This window comes from Sminthopsis crassicaudata, chromosome 4, assembly GCF_048593235.1.
Source record: "Sminthopsis crassicaudata isolate SCR6 chromosome 4, ASM4859323v1, whole genome shotgun sequence".
NCBI lineage: Eukaryota > Metazoa > Chordata > Mammalia > Dasyuromorphia > Dasyuridae > Sminthopsis > Sminthopsis crassicaudata.
The window spans coordinates 140,972,115-140,995,043 of record NC_133620.1 but is presented as its reverse complement, the minus strand read 5'-3'; the positions used below and the strand labels follow the sequence as shown (position 1 = coordinate 140,995,043).

The 22,929-nt window shown below is 31.9% G+C and overlaps 1 protein-coding gene across 20 annotated transcripts in view; it reads right to left on the bottom strand.

The window, feature by feature from the left end:
• SYNE1 (spectrin repeat containing nuclear envelope protein 1) overlaps positions 1 to 22,929 on the bottom strand; it is a 571,419-nt gene that overhangs the window by 371,552 nt on the left and 176,938 nt on the right. For all 20 annotated transcript variants that reach the window (XM_074309511.1, XM_074309493.1, XM_074309505.1 and 17 more), the window contains 6 exons: positions 19,273 to 19,385; positions 18,555 to 18,723; positions 11,279 to 11,375; positions 4,683 to 4,885; positions 1,494 to 1,658; positions 122 to 274 (listed from right to left, as the gene is read on the bottom strand). In XM_074309511.1, the coding sequence (XP_074165612.1) occupies positions 122 to 274; positions 1,494 to 1,658; positions 4,683 to 4,885; positions 11,279 to 11,375; positions 18,555 to 18,723; positions 19,273 to 19,385 (900 nt within the window). The remainder of the gene's footprint in view (positions 1 to 121; positions 275 to 1,493; positions 1,659 to 4,682; positions 4,886 to 11,278; positions 11,376 to 18,554; positions 18,724 to 19,272; positions 19,386 to 22,929) is intronic.

The following is a 22,929-nucleotide window of genomic DNA, read 5'->3' as shown; positions in this document are numbered from 1 at the left end:
GTGTAGAAGACAGGCTAAAGAGATATTTTATAATAAACTTGAGCAAAGGGAGGGAAGAACTGGAGATGTGCATAAAACTAGATGATTTGAAATTTTTTCATGTCACAAAAAAGTATCTCACCTCTAAATCTTGAAATAAGATCTTGACATTAAGAAAAGAAACATTTAAAGGCTCAGAAAGTTTGCCATTGGCTTCAGCAGTAAAAACGGATAAAGTGGTAACATTATCTAGATATTCTTTTTTCATCCGGTCAAGTTCATCTGTACGAGCATACTATAAAAAAAAAAGAAAAAAGAAAAATACAAAGGTACAATATTGTAAAAACATTGTTAAGCAACAATCCAAGAAATCATTATTCTCTTGTAAATTTTATTGAAAAAAATCAATGGGTTCAATTCTGTTGTGTCATAAAAATGATAAAATTTTGGGGCAGGAAATAATTTACTATCCATAGATGAGAAAGAGTAACTCCTAAAACTAAGAGCTTACTAGACAAATAAATGAAACAAATTTTAGGATATGGGGCATTTTGGATAAGGAAAATGCCTCAATCACCTACTTAAATTTAAATTAAATATATCTATATTTCTAGTGTCCTTGAAACAAAGCAATTGAAAGGAAAAGGATGGTAACCAAATACAAATCAAGATTTCTTCAATATTTCAAAAGATATGTGATTTTACTCATGTTGTCTCATACCATACTTACAGGGGAATAACTGAGATAAGAGGGGTCATGGCTATAAGTTATAGATTGTTCATATAAGAAACATTGCTAGTGCTATCCTTTTGTTTAGTCTTATTTCTGATTATAAAACTTAGGAATTTTCCTCGAGTTCTGGGTTTTTTGTCTCAGACTCAGCTCTCAATTTCAGGATTGGTTTTCTAGATAAATTGCCTTTCTGAATTGCTGGCTTTGTCATGTTGTCTAGCATTCCATGTACTAGCTTGGATCTTTATGTGGATGCCATTGTCCACCAGACTTATTTTTTCCAATCACATCTATTAATTTTTGAGATGCTACAACATGTAGAGGTTCCCTCATTCTCTTCATAGGAAATGGGTCCCTAATAACTCTGGGTGTCTTCCTCACCTATTTAGACTATAATTTCTGTATAAGTTAGCAGATAATTTGATGAATTGTTATGGCCAAAATATTTTATTTATGATGGTGGATGAATGTTGAATTTTGGTCATTAGAAAACCATCCATTTTTGGAGGAGTGCTCAAAGACTTTCGATCTTGAAAGAATTTTTCATATTTAATAGTTCCCTGAAATAAACTTGTAGATGATTTTGTCATTTCTACAATATAATAAAGCATTCAGAATAATAAAGCATTCTAGATTAGAAAAGAAGCTATAACAATTATATGCAAATACAGGCAAACTTTAGTAACTGATATACTCCTTAGAAAAATTACAAAATGCTTTAAAAAACATAACACAGTATGATCAACATACTAATAATTTTAAATGGCTGAGAAACACTTACTTGTTTTACTTCCATAAATAATTCTCTCCACCGCCCATTTAACAAAAGCAATTGCTGTTTAAGGTCTCGAGAAACAGTCTCATCACATGTTTCAATAAGAAAATTGCCAGCATCATTCATAGTCGTATGTTGCTGGATCCAGTGAGGTAAATTTCGGAAAAAATCCTGAATAAAAATTCATGACATTATAAGTAATAAAACAGAAACTGTAGATATTCAATAGTCTTAGCTTATGATGGTAATACGATGATGATCATTTTTCTAGGTGACATTTTATAAGTGGAAACAGTTGGTAAACATGTTCTCCCTCTGCTGCCTGCTTTCTCTGGTGTTCTTCAAAACTCAGTTCAAATCTTCTCTTCTGCAAGAGGTCTTTTCTGGTTTCCTCTAACTTCATTTTCCCTTGCTAGTGTCCTCCTTTTGAAATTCTGATTTACAATGTACATCCTGTACATACTAATTATTTGCACTGAAATGTGAGATTCTTGAAGGCAGGTATCGTATTCTTGCCTTTCTTGGTATGTCCAGGGCTTAGCTCAGTTCCAAGAATGTAGTAAACTTTAATAATCTCTGTCCACTAACTATCAAGTTTGCATTTTATGACAGGATGGAAAGATAAGAATAAGACTTGTGATTTCACTGCCATTGGGAATCCTCACCTGAGAAAACTCGCTCTACTAAACAGCAGAATACTGACAGGATAATTGGCTTATTCAGGGTCACAGAGCCAGTGCATGCCATAAAGACATGATTTTAAACATTCTAAAAGGAGCTAGCTACTTCTAACATTTATAAAACACTTTGAAAAGTTTTCTTTCCACAAAAACCCTGGAAGGTAGATACTATTAAAATTCTCATTTTATAGATAAGAAAACTGAGGGAGAGATTGAGTGGTTTGATCAGAATGACACAAGCTAATAAATATTTTAGAGTCAGATAAATCATTAGATTCTTCTGACTTAAAAATTTTTAATTAAATGTTATTCCAAGTGGATTAATTTATATCACAAACACAATCAAAAGACAATTAGAAAGAGTTGAGTCAAAAATGCTTAAGGTATATCTTAAGACTGTCCTTCATTAAAAGTCCAGAATAATATACTTAGAATAAAAGTAATATTTCCCCTCTCAATTTTCTTGTTTTTACCCTATTCTTCCTTTTTGCAAACTAAAAATCTCCCAAATAGACAAAAGGTGCCAAATATAACTCACTAGCATTTTAAATCTTTTAAAATTTATTTTAATAATAACCTATGTGTAGGAGGTTCCCCTACATAAATAGAAGAGAACATTCCTGCTTCTGGTTAATTCATTTCATAAAAACTTCAACACATATGAAACTGATTGGCATATTGCCACCTTATCAGAGCAACCCAAATTGGAATAGGAATGAAAACTACCATCCTTAACTAGGCTAAAAACATGCTATCTATATGAAAGCTGATTCACATCAGAAGATGTGTAAATTTTCTCTTCTTTTATCATACATAAGCTTAGAGAACAAATGTAGAATGATATTTTGCATGCCAACTCATCTGCTATGGCAAACCAAAATAGTCATTCAAATTCAACAAACATAAAAGTCTACTGTGTACAAGTCATAGATCTGGCATTGAACACTCAAAAATAACTGTGATTCAAACTCTTCTCTCAAGAAGTTCAAAATCTGAAAAAGGGAAAAAAGATGTATATCCAAGTAACTCCAATTCTGGTGAAAATATGGTAAGTACAAAAGAGAAGTATTGCAATATGCAATGAATAATAAATCAATCAATGGACATTAATTAAGTACATACTATGTGTTAGGCACTGTGTTAAGAGCTGGGATACAAAAAGAGGCAAAAGACTGATGAATTCCTGGGTCACTAGGTGGGTTGGCAGAGAAAACCTGAAATACTGATAAGATTATTCCCTGAGGTAAGCAGGTAAGTGATTGCAGAAGGGTTCTAGTAAACATTCTGAAGTGACAGGGAATGACTAGAATATATCATATTCCTTTTTTATTGGAGCAAACATTAACTCAATAAATAAATTCCCAAAATATCAACCTAAAGTAATATTAATGGGTCACACCCATGTATGACATAAAATCATTTAGTTCAGGAATCTGGTTTTATGGATAAGGATACTGAAGTCCAAAAATTAAGTGATTTGTCTACAATTCAAACTTTTTAATTCCCATTCCTCATTTGTGTGTGTGTGTGCATGTGTATGTATGTGTCTGTGTATCCCTGTGTGTGTGTGTGTTTACTAAATTTTGTTTCCAGAATAAAAAGTAATGGTAAAATATTTAAGGACCTAGGAGTGATAATCACTACAAAGGTGTGGCCCATTATTAGCAGAAAGTTTTTTTTACATGCAAAAATGAAAAATGGGATATAAATAAGTTGGGGACAATATTGCTTTTGTAATTTTCCTATCCCTATCATAAAGTAATTAATCAAAAGCAGAATAAAACAGGTGATTGACTACTAAATATAGAATCCAAGGAGTTGGCTTCAAATCTGCTCTCTGCTATTTGCTGGGTCTGACCCTGAGCAAGTTATTTCATCTTTCTTTCTGGGCTCATTTCCTTATTTGTAAAATATGGTGGTCAGGAAGGTAAAGTGATTTGAGCAAGGTCATACATATAGTTAGAGATAGCATTTGAGCCTAGGTAGTTCTCCAGGTATCCCCTTAATCCTAGTGCCTATTCTCTATTCATTATTTCCAATTTACCTGGGATATATCTTGTCTGACCATTGTTGTTCTATGTTTTCTTCCCCATTAGATTGGCAGCTCCTTGAAAGTAGGGATTATCTTTTGCTTTTCTTTTTATTTCTAGTACTTAGCACAGTACCTAGTACATAGTAGGTACCTAATAAATTTCTGACTATCTGGCATCAATTGTTGACAAAAATTGGCCCTGTGACCCTGAGAAAGTCACAACCTCTCAGAACTCAAGGGTAACTTTCTAATGGAACTCTCAATTGCCTAGGAGATGCCTAAATGCAATTTTTTTTTTCTTTTGGGAGTTCCCTTTGCCTTAAAATGATATACCTGTTCCTATCTCTATCAGTTCCCTCAGAGGGTTGTGGGGAAAGTACTTTGTAAATTTTAAAGAAGGGTATAAATGTGAAGGATAATCCTATGTTATTCTTCTTTGCCAAATCCATATGTAATCTATTTAACTCCATGATGTCAGCTTACCTTTTTGGCATGCTCTGATTGGTTTAACATTTTTTCAGCATCCTCGAGCCAGGCCTGCAGACTGGCTACAGTATTGCTGTACCTGTCCCAGTTAGAAATTACTTCTTCTAGCATGCTCCTGACACTTCTCACTTCCACAGACAAGTTTCTCCATTGAGCAGTTGTTTCATTCATGAATTTCATCACATTCTCTGCCTCTTCCACTGAAATATATGAAGCAAGATGGAATTTTTAAATACTGATTTTCTGAAAGCAGCTGTACCTGGCAAAGATCAGAGAGCTATTTAATCAAAATTCACAAACCATAAATAGCAAAGGATTCCAAAAGAGAGTTTTACTTTAAACAATAATTCTAAGAAGAAGTAACATGATAAAAAGAAATAGCTTTGAAATCAGAGGACCCAGGTTCAAATTCACCTTATGTGATAGTGGGAAAGTCATTTAACCCCTCTGGGCCCCAGTTCCTTATCTATAAAATGAGAGATTCAGAGTCAATGGCAAGTTTCCTCCAGCTCCAAATCTATGATCCTATAGTTACAGTAACACCACATGTTTGTAACTACATGCCAATTGATATTTTAATAGAACCAGGTATTTAATATTGAAATGAAAAATACTTCCTAAAGCATGGAAATCAATACAGTTTGAAAGATGGGGAAGATAGCAAGGCTAGCATTAATTGCAAGGAAAGATCACAAGTGCAATGAATTATTTTGTATAAAGGAAAATGGCTTTAGTCCTCCAAGAATATGTGATTTCATTAAAATAGCCATTCCCCTTGTGCATGTGCACTGATTGTACCCTTTACATATCTTAGTAGATGTTTTTCACAAATTGATGTAGCTGAAAAATTCACAACTCTGCAGCCAACTGTCTGAAAGTAAGCCTCTGTGGATTTAGATAAGTGGGTCCAAATGTAACAGACATATAATCTTCTCCTAGACCCAAATTTAAAACTTTTCATGAAAGCTTTTAAGACCTATCTAAACTTGTACTCTGCTGGCCTAGAGTTCAAGAAGCAAGGGTCCACATGACACCACAAGGAGGTCTTAGTGTAAGACTTTACAAAAGACAATAAGCACTAAAATGAGCAGTAAGCACTTAAAATATTAAAATACTATGTATTGTTAAAGAAGGGAAAGGGACCTGTATGTGCCAAAATGTTTGTGGCAGCCTTTTCATAGTGGCTAGAAGCTGGAAAATGAATGGATGTCCATCAATTGGAGAATGGTTGGGTAAATTATGGTATATGAATGTTATGGAATATTATTGTTCTATAAGAAATGACAAACAGGAGGAATACAGAGAGGCTTGGAGAGACATCAACAGATGCTGAGTGAAACGACAGAACTAGGGGATCATTATACACTTCAACAATGATACTGTATGAGGATTATTCTGATGGAAGTGGATATCTTCAACATAGGGAAGAGCTAATCCAATTCCAATTGATCAATGATGGACAGAATCAGCTACATCCAGAAAAGGAACACTGGGAAATGAGTATAAACTGTGAACATTTTGTTTGTTTTGTTTTGTTTTGTTTTGTTTCTCTTCCCAGATTATTTTTACCTTGTGAATATAATCCTTCCTTTGCAACAACAACAACAAAATTAGGTTCTGCACATATATATTGTACCTAGGATATACTATAAGATATTTAATATGTATGGGAATGTCCACCATCCAGGGGAGGGGGTGGGAGGAAGGAGGGGAAAAACTCGGAACAGAAGGGAGTACAAGGGATAATGTTGTAAAAAAAAAAATTTACCTATGCATATGTACTGCCAAAGAAAATGTTATAATTATAAAAATTAATTAAAAAAAAGAAAAAAAAATACTATGTATTGTAACCAATGTGGTTACTACCATAAGCAACTGAGTCTTTGCCATGCATAAAATAGAAGTATGATGTCATGTTCTTAACCAAAATATTTCATAGTTTAGTTCACTTCTGACAAAATTATCATAATCCTAACATACTTATGATTCTCATTTAACTTCTGAGACACTGTTAAAAATTTATTAAATAATAAATTATTTAATATTTTATTTAATTTAAATAAATTATAATTTTTACAATTACAATTGTAATTGAAATTTGTAATTTCATTGCTAACCAGATCTCGGAGTAAAACTGAAAAAAGAGCAGTCCTTTTTTAAAATATCCAAATTTGAAGCACCTCCTTTATCCCCAGGAGGACAAAATAGTCATCTGAATTATACCATAATAAACCATAATATAGTCAATTTTATGATATGAAAATATACCTTTTTATTTCATATTACAAAAACTAAGTATTTTTAATAATCCAGATAAACTGCTCTAAAGCAGTTGCTCCAAAGAAAATGTTTTCTGAACAGATTAATGATGTGATCAAGATTACAGAAAGCATGATAGAAAACTGTTGGGGCAGCAAGATGGTAATAAACAGAACACTAGTCAGGAAGAATTAAGATCAAAAACCAGCTTTAGACATTCACTAGCTGAAAGACTCTGGGCAAGTAGTTATCTCCCTCAGATTTCTCAATTGTAAAATGGGGATAATAACACTTACCTAGGAGGATTGTTTTATTTGTAAAGTGTTAAGCACCATAGCTGACACTTAGAAAGTGCTAAATGCTTGTACCTTTCTCCCCTTCCTCTATTTTATCAATTTCTAATGTCTTAAAAAATTAATCTATATTGGATTATTTGCTGTCTAGGAGAAAGCACCAGGAGTTGGAGGAAGGAGGGAGAAAATTTTGGAATACAAGGTTTTGAAAGGGTGAATGCCGAAAACTAACTGCATGAATTTTGAACAAAACAAAAAAAATTATAAAATTATTTAAGCCATCACTAATTATTCTTATCTATTTATAAAAGCAACTATTCTATGTAACATCTATTAGCCAATAATTCTCTAATCTAGTCATTTGTTTAATACATGTACTTAATGACATAAAAATGATAGTTCTTTGAAATATTTAATATTTGTGAAATTAATATTCTTTAAAATATTATGTCATTCATATTTGACCAATTCATGTTGACCTTCCCAAATGTCTGTCTAAGCTGTTGAGATATTATTTCAGTTATTTGGGGAAAATACACATTGTGATATGTTCAAATTAGTATAATCGGTTGTATAATAAATGTATATATGCACATAAGGTAGATAACAATCAATTAGTCTAACAACTTGCTTAATTTGGTCTTTTTCTCATTTAATTTCTCATTTAGAAATTAACTTTAATCATTAGGCAGTCTTTTCTGTCAACATCTAATGAGAGAATACAAGCTTTATTGAAATTAATCCTAAGCATGAGGCTAACATCACTAAGAAAGAAAACAGTGAGCTAATTTTGCATGGTTTCTTTGACTGCTTCAAAAAAAAAAGTTCAATGAAAGAAGCACTAAAAAAAAACTCCATAGCTCACAGCAACAAAATCTTGATATTACGTAGCATTTTCCCCTTTTAGCTGCAATATATATGTAGTTTTATATATGATTTTAAACTTAATTTCAAAATTCCATTTTTAAAAGATGTGGATATTCCAGATTGCCACCCCTCTAACTTCAAAGATGACATTTCAGAATTATTGTCCCCCAAAAAAATCTATATTCAGGGCAAACATTTTGGTAATAAGCTTGTCTAGATTTGGCTCCTGTATATTAATCCCTAAATGGAAGGCATTCAGTTTATTAATGATAAATTTTATATATCTATCTATATCTATATATATCTATCCTTACTGGAGCATGTGTTCCTCTGACAAAGCTTCAAGAACCATACATTAAAGTGGAGACATTATGTCAACAATATTCTTTCATTAGATGGGCATAGAAAACATAAAGACATTCAACAACTTCCATTAGAAATAAAATACTCAATAGTAATTAGAAAAAGGATTCAACTAGTATAAAGTATACTGAGTGCTTTGAGTTCCTGAAACATCATAGTCACCACTATGATGAGATCCTGAAACATCAGTTGTCACCACTATTATTACTAATACTAAAATATTCACCATGGCTTCATTCTAGACATTAGTGGTATGCAAATGATATACAAATCTTAAGGATCAGAGTGGTATACAAATCTCAAGGATTTGTAGACTGTCATTTGGTAATGCACTTTTGAGTTTTATCCCCTCAAAATAGTTTTAAAAGCCTAAATAAATAAAAGATTGTTGAGAGGTCATTAGGAAAATTTTGTATGTGTGTGTATATACATAACACATGCATATAAACATTTATAGATTAACGTACATATGTATGTATATATACACATATATGCATGTATATGTGTATATAATGTATATGTTTACATATGCATACATGAATATTTGTTTGATAACATATTGTCAACCAATATAAATAATCACAGAATCATATAATTTTAGTGTATGAAGAAACCTCAGAATTCATCTTGACTAATCCTGATTCAATCCCATGAAAGTTGTTTACACTATTTTCAGTAAGTAGTCATCCAGAATGTCTCTAATATTTTTAGGTGACAGGGCCTCAGTATGTTACACCTAAAACATATCTTTTTTTTAATATTTGGACAGTTCTAATTATTAAGAATTTTTTAAACTTATAAAGCAAAACATGCTTCTGCAAGTTTTAATTATGTTCTTCCCATCAGGAGCAAGAAAGCAAATCAGATCTCTTTTCAACAAGAAAATCCTTAAAACCCTAAAGCCAGAACTCCAATCAAAATAATGACCAATTGTAATTCCTAAGAACTAATGAAATACTTTTTTGTCAGAGAGGTTATGGATTGGAAGAAGGGAAGGGGAGGGTAATATATATGTGTGTGTATACACACACACACACACACACACACACAGAGATAATATAAATACAGATATAAATATAGATTGGATCAAAATAGGACTGTCTTTTTTTGTTTTTTGTTTTTGTTTTTCTGATTGCATATATTTGTGACACGGGTTTTGTTTTTTCTTGCCTCCTTATCTGGGGAAGTGTCATCAGATTAATAAAATGTAATAATTGTAATTATTACAAGTTTACTATTTTAAGTCAAAGCATATTTAACTTACACACACAAATGCCTTTTTCTTTTCTTATATAGTGTGCTTTACTGCTCCTACCAGTTCATTCATGACACATCAAGAGTTGGCAGTGCCCTGTACTTTTATTTCCAAATATCTTTTCTGGCATTCAGGGAACATATCACATACTACTACTCCTTTGATACCTTCCCTAATTAGTCATCTTTGGTGTGATCTACTTTTTTACAGAATTCATTTATTCCTTGTTTGCATCATTCTTGTGGTAGTTATTATATATTACATTATAGTTACTTGCTTACATCTCTTTCTCCTCTGCTGAAATATAAACACCTTAAAAACAGGTATCTTGACTAATTCATATTTAGATCTCTACCAGCACCTAACACTGCTTTTATATTAAAAAAAATGTGTAAGAGATATCTATTATATGAAATTATTACAAATAATACTATATTAAAAGATTAGTTTTAAAATTCCAAAGAGCTTTACCTATTGGTCCAAGTAATCTGATCTCAACCCTTTTCCTTACTCTGTAGTATTAAGTGGTAAACTGATACAGTGACCTATGGCTGGTAAAAACACAGACTAAAACAACTAGAAACAAACAGACTTATCAGCCTCAATATATCTGCTATTTAATTTGAATACAATTTGATGAGTTCATAGAGATGTGGAAGGTTGGGGAAAGGCTTGTAATTCAGTATTTCAGATTGGTGTCTGGCCATGCATCAACATCCTTTGGCTCAACTCTCTATAAAACAACATTATTTGCTTTTAAGTCTTGTAGCCATCTGGGACAGGATAATTGTCTGGATAGAGTCTACCTACTGGGAATCATTTGTGATCTCATTTTCTTGAGCAGAAAATGAGATAGGCCAAAATGCATGACTTGTATACTTTTTCTGTTCATATTTCCATTGATGGTTTTTATAAACTGTCCAGTAAACTTTGTTATTCAATCAGGTTAGAATGGGTCATAATTTTTTCTCTGTTCTTCAATAGATAGAATATGATTACAATACCTCTATTTTATGAACTGATTCAATTTTCCACATAGGGAAGCAGGAGAGTTGTGATGAATTGCCTTGCTCAAGATCAAAAAAATTGAGAAAATTTCAATGTCATCAACAAAAGATGTTATTATTGAATTATAATATGATATAAATATATATTTATATATTAATTAATATCTTTTCACTAATTAATTTACTTGCATATGATCATAATAATTGTCATTCAAATTATTTTGCTATTATCAATTTATAAATGTTTTTTGGGGAAAAAATACATTTCTGAAAAGCATTACTTTTTTTTCTTGAGCAAACAAAGAATAGCACATAATATGTATACTTTTGTCAATAAAGATACTTATACATATTTAGAATTCTATGTAGATTTTGAACACTTATATTTCAGGTTGAGTTAATGAGCTCAGCTCAGCAGGTCAAAGCTGTCCCAGTATAGATTCAGCTAATAAATACATACTTACTATGTTAATAAAAAGGCAGATTAAAGGTAATACATGTAAAAATCATGTTACTATTTATTGTAGGAAATATTTCAAGATGTTTTACCTGAGCCATCTGCTTTGACATACATTTCAGCGGCCTCCTTCAAGATATGATATGTCACTTCATATTGTTCAAAGAATTTACTATTTTCTATAAAAGACTAGAAAACAAGGAATCAGAAGGCAAAAAGGAATTAGTATAAGACAAAAGGTATGTTTATATGGAAAATCAAACATATATTTAATTTGCTACCTTTTTCTTCAAAGCAAGTAGGCGTGTCATTTCCCCTCTAATTTTGGAACATCAAATGTATTTCAAATGGTTCCATTACTATTTAATTATGCAAAGATTCTTTTGTGTTTATTAGCTATTTCAATTTGTTTTTTTCCTAATGTACTAAGAAAAGAAATCTTTCTTTCATGATTCTTGGGCTTGCTCCTGGAAAAGATGAAGAATCCCCAGAGAGAACAGCTCTAGAATTTTCAAAGTACTAAATTAAGAGGTATATTTTTCAGCCTTCTGCTGAGTTGCAGCAGTGGGATTCCTTTGCACACTGAATATTCTCTATTCCTAAGTGACTGCTCTGTGGGTATTTCAATTTATAAACAAAATGGTACAGTGCTGAAACATTTCCCTTGTAGAAAAAAATGCCTGCTTTTATATGTAGAAAGTACATTAAAATAACTTCATTCTTTCTATACAATGACATATTTCAATTATCTAGCACATTATCTAGACACAAAGTAATTCAAAGCATATAGTTATATGGAAAATTAAAACCAAGAAAAAACAACATTATAAACATCAGCAAATCAAAAGCAAAAAATTTGAAAACAAAACACTGAAACATAATATTAGTGAATTGTTTAAATCATTTGTAATCAATATTGTTTTCTTGAAAACACAAAATAAGTCCTCACTTCTCGGCCAATAAAATAGAAAAATTAGACAACTATTTAGATATGCAGGGCAAAGCTAATTTTGCCAATGGAAGAAAAAGGGTTTTTACAAATATATGGCAAAAAGGAAAGAAGGAATATTTGTTGTGCAGAGAGTAAAGAAATATTCAGTTTCCAATATGTAGATATAAAATTCCTTCATGGCAATTCCATAAGAAGAACCAAGCAGATCATTGTTTATAAATGCTTAGTATATTTCAAGATTCCTAAAGGATTGATGCCCAATATGCCATTTTTTGAAGAACAAGTAAATAATTTGCCCTTGAACAAGGCTTTGCTCTTTTCTGAAATAAGAGTACAGAATGCCTGTTTTCATCAGTAACTGCAATTCTTAGAAGACTTAGGTACATGAGGGAATGGAGAGATTTTCATTTGAGCTCCTCAACTTATTAGGCTTATACTTGCATGATATCATGAAGCCTCAGTTACATTATCTGTAAAATGTGGACATTAATGTTTTTATTATGTATCTCAGAAGGTTACTGTAAAGAAAATGTTCTATAAGCTCCAAAATGCTATCAAAATATTTATTATTGAAGCAATAAAATATGTAACATGCAAAAAGATACTTAGAATAAAAGATAGATAATTAAACTTGTAATCAAGAAGACCAATCAATTACAGCCTCAGCTACATACACCTTGTTTTACTATGAGGAAGTCATTTCAGTTCTCAGTGTCATACAACTCTCTAAGAAAATGAGCTACAGAAGAGATCCTGATATGTATCAATGGAGAGCTTTTCCACATCAGGAGTTTCTCTTGAAGATGAAATCACAGCTTTGGATCAAAAACATGAAATTAGTATATACCACTTTAGTAGTAATAATAGTATTATTAATGTGTTACAGATATAATAATTGAACTATGTAATGAATAAAGTACAATCCAAATCCATGAACAGCTACTTACCTGAACAAACCTTGGACAAACTATTCAAAGACTTTTAAAATGAGACTAATTATAATATTTCTACCCAAATATATATATATATATATATATATATATATATATATATATATATATATACATACACATACACATATATGTATGTCTGTGCACACACACACAACATACACATTTTTCTTTTTGAGGGAAGAACTTGGTAGACCTAAAAGCACTTCCCAAATTTGAGATGTCATGATTCTTATTCTTGCAAGGGATAGAAGCCTTATTTTTGTGCTTTCCTTTTAGACAAGTAAAGAATTGAATGCAAGTAGATTTTGTGTGTTATTTTACATCCCCTGAGATTCTTTAGTCATAGATATTCAACTTCAAGGTGAATCATTTGGGAACCTGAATTATACTATTAGCCAAGATTACTTTAATTGGATAATTGCCTGGATCTTTCTTTCAGCATAGATTGAGGACCATGAATTGTGCTACCAGTAAAGCTTAGTTCTAGAAAAAGGTGCTTCAAAAAGACATTCTAACTCTAATCTCACACAATTCTCCATTTAAGTCAATGTGATGGGATCTTTCCTGCTATCAGGTAAAAAGAAAAATATACAAAGTTATCCAAGATATGAATTATAATAATTATAAGGTACTTGAGTCACAATTATATTGCAATTTGCTTAACCATGAGGTAAGGCAAACAAATAGCTGAAGAATAAATTATCTAAATTGGTTTTCCATGTGAATTAAATTAAGTAACCATTCAAATCCCACCTCTCTACTTAATCCCTGAAAGAAGGGATAGATAAGAAGAGAGTACTTTTAGATACAGATAAAGGCAGTGAGTCTAGTGATAAAATATTTTATGGAGTGCAACTAGGATATGGAGACTAGAACAAAGATTTGATATAGCAAGACAAATTAGAAAATTATTGTAATGATTCAGAGAAAAGTGATGAAAACCCGAACTAGGATAATTCTGTGAGTGAACAGATGTGAATTTGTTATTCATCCTTCATTAAAGGGGACCAAAAACATCATAAACTGATGTCTTGACTTGCACATGAATGAGATAAAGTGAGGCAGAGTTATACAATCATCAAGATCACTTTCTCTTCTAAAGTCATGGAAGTCCAGTGAACAAACATGTGAATATAGAATTCAGGATTTTTTTGGATATAGGGAGTGAGAGAAAGTCAAGAATAGAGAAAGACCCGAAGGATGTAAACTTAACCAATCAGAAGAATGACAGTAGCCTAGACAGGAATAGTTGAGTTTGGGAAAGAGGTGAATTTGTTGTTCCAATTTGATAGATGTTTAAGCAGAATATATATAGGGAATACTACCATTAGGAATGAAAACCATGACTTCAAAATTCATTAGAGTAAATATTAGTAGCACAACATAACTCCATAAATATTTAAGAAGCACCTACCAATCACTTATCAAGCACTGATACTAATATAGCTTTATCTCCCTCGTAGGCCTTCTAGAGAAGTATACTACATAGTAATTTCTTGCTAAATAGCTTAGAATCTAATTTTGAGATAAATATGTTTGCTTAATAAAAGCAAATTAAAGGAAACCCTACCATAAAGTCCTTATTTTTTAATATTTGCATTAGTTATGGCATATTGCATCATTAATTAATGGCTTGCATTAAAGATACAAAGATAGATAACCTTACTCATAAGGTGCAAGGAAAAAAATGTGTATATACCTATATGTCTATATCTACATATCTATAAAGTTAATGCACCATTGCAAGGGGCTGTAACATGAATAAAACAGAATATTATTGAGCTATTAAAAAAAAGGACATGAGATTTAACAGATTAAGAAAAACCTGGGAAGAATTGTATGACTTAAGGAATAATGCAATGAGAAGAAGAAGAAAACAATTTTGACCACAATGACAAATAATTTTGAAATTTAAGAACACTGATCAATATAATGAGTAACCATGGTTCTAGAGGACAGATTAATATGCTACTTACTCCTAAGCTCTCAGTGGGTAAGGACTGTGACTTCAATGCCACACAGTGATTAGGATGTATAGCTGTATTACTACCATATCTTGTACCCAATTAGTATGAATAATGAATACCCTGAATGGGTTACATCATTCAAATTTTCAGTACACACTTCCATTACCATATTATACAGAATTATAACTTCAAAGACAATAAGTTTAAATACATGTGACCATTTCAGAGGATTTATTATTTATAGTAGCCAGGACCTCACTATATGTGAGAGATGATGGATTCAAAAGTCTGAATGAAACATATTTTTAAACATGGACAATGTGGGAATTTATTTTACTTAGCTAGGCATATTTGTTACAAGTTTTTTTTTTTCCTTTTATTTTAGGATGAGAGGAGGGATGGGAAAAAGAAAAAAATAAATCCTTATTAACTGAAAAATAAAACAAAAATTTTTTTAAAAATGGCTGCATTTTTAAGGGATGATAGTGCAGTAAAGAAACATAAAAGCTATGAACAATGCTGCCTGTAATATATAATCTGGCATTTTGCTTCTCTGCAGGAATGCCCAAACATGTATTGAATGGATCTGATATTGAGGTGAGACAGTTTACATGGTTAATGCTTTGGGCTTTTCAATAAAATATTCTGGACCATTGTAAATAGTAAGTACAGAACTTGAAACAATCTAGTGAGTCAAGAGAATAAAGATCTGTGCAGCCATGATTTTATAGTTCTTTAGCAGCTCCTACTATGGGGAGGAAAATAAGAAAAAAAAATGGCTGAGCTCCCTGACCCTCTGTGTATTTATGAATTTCTGCATTTTAAAGCACTCATTTTCAGCATTCAAAAGCATTGGAAAATTAGCAACTTATTAAACCTCATATGAACTTTGATGTGTAGGCAGTAAGTATTATCTTTTAAAGTAATTAATAATTCACCATTTATATAACCTGTATGTCAAGGAGTTCAAAGAACATTATTAACATTATCATATTGGTACATTATTAATAAATAACTAGAATTTATATTAATGTCATATTATCTTTTAAAGTCTGATTATCACTAAATAGTTGCGATAAAAGTCACAAAATTCATTACAGAGTTCATAGTTTATCCTTACATATGAATTTGCACTTCTCTTCGTATATAGAGACACATGTTACACGCGTATATATACATATATATGTGTGTATTCTTTACTTACATAAAAATATGTGTTTATGTATGTATCTCCCTATAATTGCTTTACTAACACAGTAGATAAAATGCTGGTCCTTGTATCATAAAGACCTGAGTTCAAATTTTGACTTGGATACTTATAAGCAATGAAACCTTGAATAAGTTACTTAAATTCTCTGCTTTAGCTTCCTACCTTACATGTTTGTTGTAAGGATAAACTAAATTACATACATGAAATCACTATGACTTGTAGGATTCTGGTAAAAATCAAATAAATTCATATATATATATATAAGCATTTTACAAACTTTAAAGCACTATAAAAATGATAGCTCTTACTATTATTCTTCTGAATGATCCAAAACACTGTTAGATAGGAGTGAATTGATAATTTAAGATTAATGATCCCTAGACAATTTTTAACAAAATATATAAATATATACATAGAGATAGATATAGACAAATCTATGTTTATAATATATATATACATATATATGTATATATGTTATATATAAATAAATATAGCCATTTACATTTGACCAATATTGAAAGTTCATTTATGTCTTAGGAGGTAAAATGAATATATGGTAAAATAGTGAAAATGTGATCAAATAAAGGTGTTCAAAATGGTAGAAGTTTTCTATAATGCAGTAATTAAAAGGAATTCTTAACACAGTTACATGAATGCTTATAGGGAAATAGAATAAACACACATTTATTTGGATTCCATTCATTTATAATTACTGTGATTTAACCTGAAATGTCCTGACCAGAACTGAGATGAATTATAAAAAAAAAAAAAAAAAAAAAAAAAAAAAAAAAAACCTTTACTTAGAAAAAAATTACTAAGTAAATTAATACCATGGATCATTTGATAAAACTAGGATAGGTTTAATTTAAAACAAACTATCTTCAGATATTAATTATATGTAAATGGTGAAGTAATACAAAATGAGTCTAATATTATTCATTAAAATAAGGCCCCATTGTGAATTCATTATTTTAGTTCTTATTATTAGTTCTAGTTACAATATATACTTGAGGTGGAGTGGGGGAGGAGTCTGTACTTATCATTTCCTTCATATAGGAACCTTCTAAGGGGTAGTGGATAGACCTCAAGGCCTGGAGTCAGGATGTTGTTCAGTTCTTTTCACTCACATCAGACTCTTTATGATCCCATTTGGGCTTTTCTTGGTGGAAATACTGAAATAATGTTGAAACTAAGGCAAACACCTATTGGTGTCATCTATTGTGACTCTAGGCAAATAACATCTCAGGGACCCAAGAAACTATGACTTTTACTTGCAGAGCAGGGAATGGCTTCAACTTGTAAAGGAAATTTTTGTATTGGGAACTCTCTATATCCATGAAATCCCAGGTCCTTTCTTTAACCCCCCCCCCCAAAAAAAAAAATCAGATAATCCAAAATTGCAGAGAATTTAAAAAAAAATGTAATTAACTTTGTAACTTATACAACCAGTAAAATTTGTAGGGTTATTATAGAGTCCAAACTCCTAATAATTTTTCTGTTGAGAAAAGGAGATAAGTACTTACTAAGTGCTAAGCATTTTATAAATATTTTCTCATTTGATCCTGGAAGGTAGATGCTATTATTATTCTCATTTTACAATAGAGAAGACTGAGTCAGACACAAGTTAAATAGCTTGCCCAGGGTTACACAGCTAGGAAGTGTCTATGGCCAGATTTAAACTCAGATCTTCCTTATTATAGGTCCAATACTCTATTCCACTTAGCTATCTAATGACAAGGAAAGTGAATTCGTTATATGACTTTTCCCCACTAAATTAATTAGCCTCCTAAACATCTTTTACTTAAATTGATATTAAAATTTATTTGGCCTTTCTTGACTGAAACAGGCTATCATTTGGGTGACAGAACACAGTACAACATTACATGTAAATTGTAATTTACTCTAGAGTAAACCATTTCCTGAAGACATGGGAAGATTGGATCTGTTACAGCACTTGACAGTGTTTACAGAGATGTGAGTATAATTGGACCTGTAAGTATAATTTCTACAATAAGCTGAAAAAGCAGTAGATAAGCTCTGTAGACATCCTGTGGAACATCTAAGCAAGTACCCCCAGAGAAGCAAAATCATGCATTCAGAAGCCATCAATTTCACCTGATTACAAAGGGTTAACAAATAAATGTCTCACTTTAACATAATCTGAAAGGTCATAGAATAACATCTGATTTAATGAATATTTCCTGATGTTTTTCTTTCTTCATTTGTTTTAATTTCAAAAATGAAATTCATGTTTTTAGCATTTCATTTGAAAGAAACATGACTTACAATGTAATTCTGTAGAAGTAGCTCCACCGTCTCCCTTCTTCCATATTTGATGATCCATGACTTTAACTTCGACTCTGCTAAGACTAACAGTGATAACAGCCGGTACTTTAATTCCAAAAATTCCATTTTCATTAGGTGGAGTTCCGAAGCAGATGAAACAAAATGAAACCTAGAAATGAAATATGTTCCACTTAGAGAATGTTACCAATAGTAACAGAGTGATGTTTTTTAACCTGTTAGGTGTTAGCTGTTTTTAATACGGAACATAATGCAATGATTAAGGCTCCTTTTAATTCTGTCTGCTTCACTAGCTGGAGGACTGGTTTAGAAAAAAGCATTCGTTTCCTAGTTCTGTACACTTAAAGGCATAAATCATAAATTCAAATCTTTGGCTTAATTCTTTCCTCTGCCAACTCATCCTTCATCTGTTTCCTTTTGCAACATTACATAATGTTCCTTACAGTTCTGAATAACAATATTGCCTCTGAGGGGGAAAAACACTCAAGGACATTTAATTTTATTCTTTTCCATTATTGATAAATCAGACCTCGCTATCTTGGCACAAAGATCAGAAAACCGTGGGATGCTACTGGCTCTTATGTTTATTCACCTCAAGCAAGTCATGATTTGAAAAAACATGTGTGAAAAATGCCAAGCAACAAGCAGTCACTGTATTTTAAAGTAGAGAGCTGAATGTAAAAGCAGAGATTCCCCTTACCTTTCAGCCATGTCCTCTAACTGGTCAGATGGAACAGGGACACCATTAACAGACCTGGTCCGGTGGATTTCATGAAATGCCTTTCTGTGGCCATCTATGTTTTTAAGTAGATCCTGGCATGATTTTCAAAAGGAGAGAAAAGAAATACTGCTCACAGGAGGCTAAGAAGCATGATGTTAAGCCTGCAACGATGAGTCAATGTATTCAACAATTTGGTCCTGCTGCCACATTTGTAGGCAGCTTAATTCTGATCATCAGTTCTTGGCTTTTACAGAGGTTCAAGCAAGCAAGACATAATGCTGGAGTGGAAACTAATCATTACTGTATTTTTAAAATACATATGACACTTTGTACAACAATATCATTCTGAGCTTTTAAAGAAACATAAGCATGGTTGTAATTTTGCAAATCCCCAAAAAGAAGATTTAACTGATTTCACAAAAAAAAAATCTTGATTTAACCCATGATTTTCTTGTGACAAGTATTTTTGAAAAATCAAAATATAAAGTCAAATACATCTCAACACTTTGATCGTAACAGATTCTATTATTGATTAATGACTACCTAATGGCAATAATGAATTCTCTCTGAACATATTTTGGTAATCTTGAAACCAAATTTGGGCTCTATCTTTGAGCCCTATATTGGTGTTATTTGATAATGTTTACTAGTTGTCAATTTCTTATCTAACTGATTTGAAATACTTGTCCTCTGATTCTCACCTTTGTACTTAATCCAGGAAGGTGGGGAAAGGACCAGGTAATGGGGAGGGAGAGAAAATGAACTTTTAACTTTTTTTTTTTAAGATGCTGTCCTAAATCCCCTGTAGGTCTATAGTTATTTGCTAACAACTGAGAGACACTTTGAACTATCAGAAAGACAAATATGTGAATGTAATGAGAAAATCTAGAGCTAGGAGCACACCTGAATGGCAAGTCTACTTGTAATGGACACTTGTAATGAACAATTTGACTCTACTTCAGAGAATGCCAAAATAATTCTTTTTTTAAAATAGTATTTTATTTTTCCAAATATATGAAAAAATAATTTTCAATATTCACCTTTGCAAAACCTTGTATTCCAAATTTTTCACCCTCTTTACCTCCCTCCTCTCTCCCCAATATAGCAAGCATTCTAATATAGGTTAAACATGCAGTTCTTCTAAACATATTTCCATATCTGTCATGCTGCACAAAAAAAATCTGATCAAAAGGGGAAAAAAAACACAAGAAAGATAAAATACATACAAATCAATAATAAGAAAAAGGTAAAAGTACTATGCTTTGATCCACATTCAGGTTCCACAGTTGTACCTCTGAGTGTAGATGGCATTTTCCATCACAAGTCTACTGGAATTGCCTTGAATCTCTTCATTGTTGAAAAGAATCAAGCCCATCACAGTTGATCATCATATAATCTTGTTGTTACGGTGTATAATATTCTCTGGTTCTATTTACTTCACTTAGCATCAATCAGTTCAGTCTTTCTAGGCTTTTCTAAAGTTGGCCTGTTCATCATTTCTTATAGAACAATAATATTCCATTACATGCATAACTTATTCAGCCATTCATCAACTGATGGAAATCCACTCAATTTCTACTTCTTTGCCACTACAAAGAGGGTTGCAACAAACATTTTTGCATATCTGGGTCTTTTTCCCTCTTTTATGATCTCTTTGGGATACAGACATGGCTGGATCAAAAGATATATAGGTGTATATCCTTTGGGATGGTTCCAAATTATGCCAAGATATTTCTATAACTATTTCCCATCTTTTTGACTGGTAAGCCAGAACTGGTTAGACATCCAAAAACAAAACAAAACAAAACCAAAAAAAAAAAAAAAGGGCAAGTAGGTCATTTTTCTCCCTGGCTAAGTTCCAGTATGGAGCTAAGAACTACTGTGGACCTCTGCTTTGCAGGTGAAGTAATAGGCAAGAGAGCAATGGCAGTGCTCTCCTGCTGCCAGGTACCTAACATTCAGCCTGGGTCAAAACTGGTGATCACATGACCTGGCTGTTGCTTCTCTGTTATGTCTAATTTTTTTTTTTTTGTATGCTTGAAAAAAGGTGCATTAAATATTGCTATAACCTAGAGAGTTTCAAAAGGTAGGAAGTATGTACTAGAGTTTGGTAACAACTTAAGTCATGTACTTCAAGAGCAACCCCCTAGAGTTCCAGGAATGGGAATGTATCAGTCAAGTCCAATAAGTAGCAACCTACTTTACTCAGAATAGCATTGGAGCAATAATGGCTAAGAGGAAATCTCTCATCCATTGGCTATATCATATTCAGGAGTGAATTTGATTGAGAATACTAGGTAGAAACTATGTTAAGTTTTACCTTGATCTCTCAAGGACCAAAATGGTATAAGGGAAGATTTGCCTTCAGTTCAGGAAGATATGTTTACCAGTTCAGGAAGATATGTTTGCATTGTTCAAATTTTATCTTTTCAGTAATATCTTTTTGCTAAAGATAATTGATTTTTAATTAATCAAGTCATAGATGCCAATTGGTGGGTCATTTCAATGTTAAAATGGTAAATAGTATCTGTAATTGGCAATTAATATTGGGGAGAACACAGCAGAATGGAGATTATTTCTTATAGCATTAGAACCTCTTTCCTTAAAATCCCAAGGAAGATAGAATCTGATTCTGGGAACTTGATTTGTTAGTAAGAGTGGGAGTTGGAATAAGGACCTCCACATATAGCTAACTGTCAGTGAGAGTGGGAGTCTATATAAATATAACCAGAGTTCTATAGGCATAAATTTGTCACTAAACATACTATTTGGGAATTTTCACTATGGAAAAAATGTAAAACCTAAGAGTGACATATAATGATTTAGTAAAAATGTAATAGTTTCCTAAAAGAAAAAATCTCATGAGATATATTAATATTCATATATATATTTGCTGAAGCAATTAGGATTAAGTGATTTGCCCAGAGTCATACAGCTAGAAGTATTAAATGTCTGAGGCTGGATTTGAACTCAGGTCTCCTGACTTCAGGGCCAGCATTCTATCTGCTACCCCATCTAGCTGCTCCTATATTCATATTTTTAGATCTTATTTTTGCTCCCTTTCCCAAATCAACATGGCATAATAGAAAAATCAAAGGATGTTGAGTCACATGTTTTTTCCAAACTATGTCACTACCTTGTTGTATGATTTTGGGTGAGTCACTAGGACTCAGTTTTCCTAATTATAAAATGAAAGTTTTGAAGCAGAAAATCTCTACATTCCCTTACAATTCTAAGAATGAATAGTGATATGATGGCATGTCGTGCTATTTTTCCCCATATAAAACACCCCCCATATAAAATCATATCTTTATGTATACATTCTAATTTGACCTACTGACAAATATTTGTGAAGCTTCCTTTCACTCTTGCAATCAATTTGTACAAATCTACCCTTACCTGGAATTTCCTCTTGCCTCCTTTCCACCTCTTAGATCCCCAATTCTTCTCAAGGGCCATTTCAAGTGCCATTTTCTATAAGAAATCTTTCATGGTTCTAATATAATTCTCCCATCTAAAATTAATGAGTTTTTAATATGATGTATATTTAACTATGGACATGTTCTCCCACTCCCCCATCTCTTGATGGACATGGATGCTTTATTTTGTTCTTATATACCCATCATCTAGCACAGA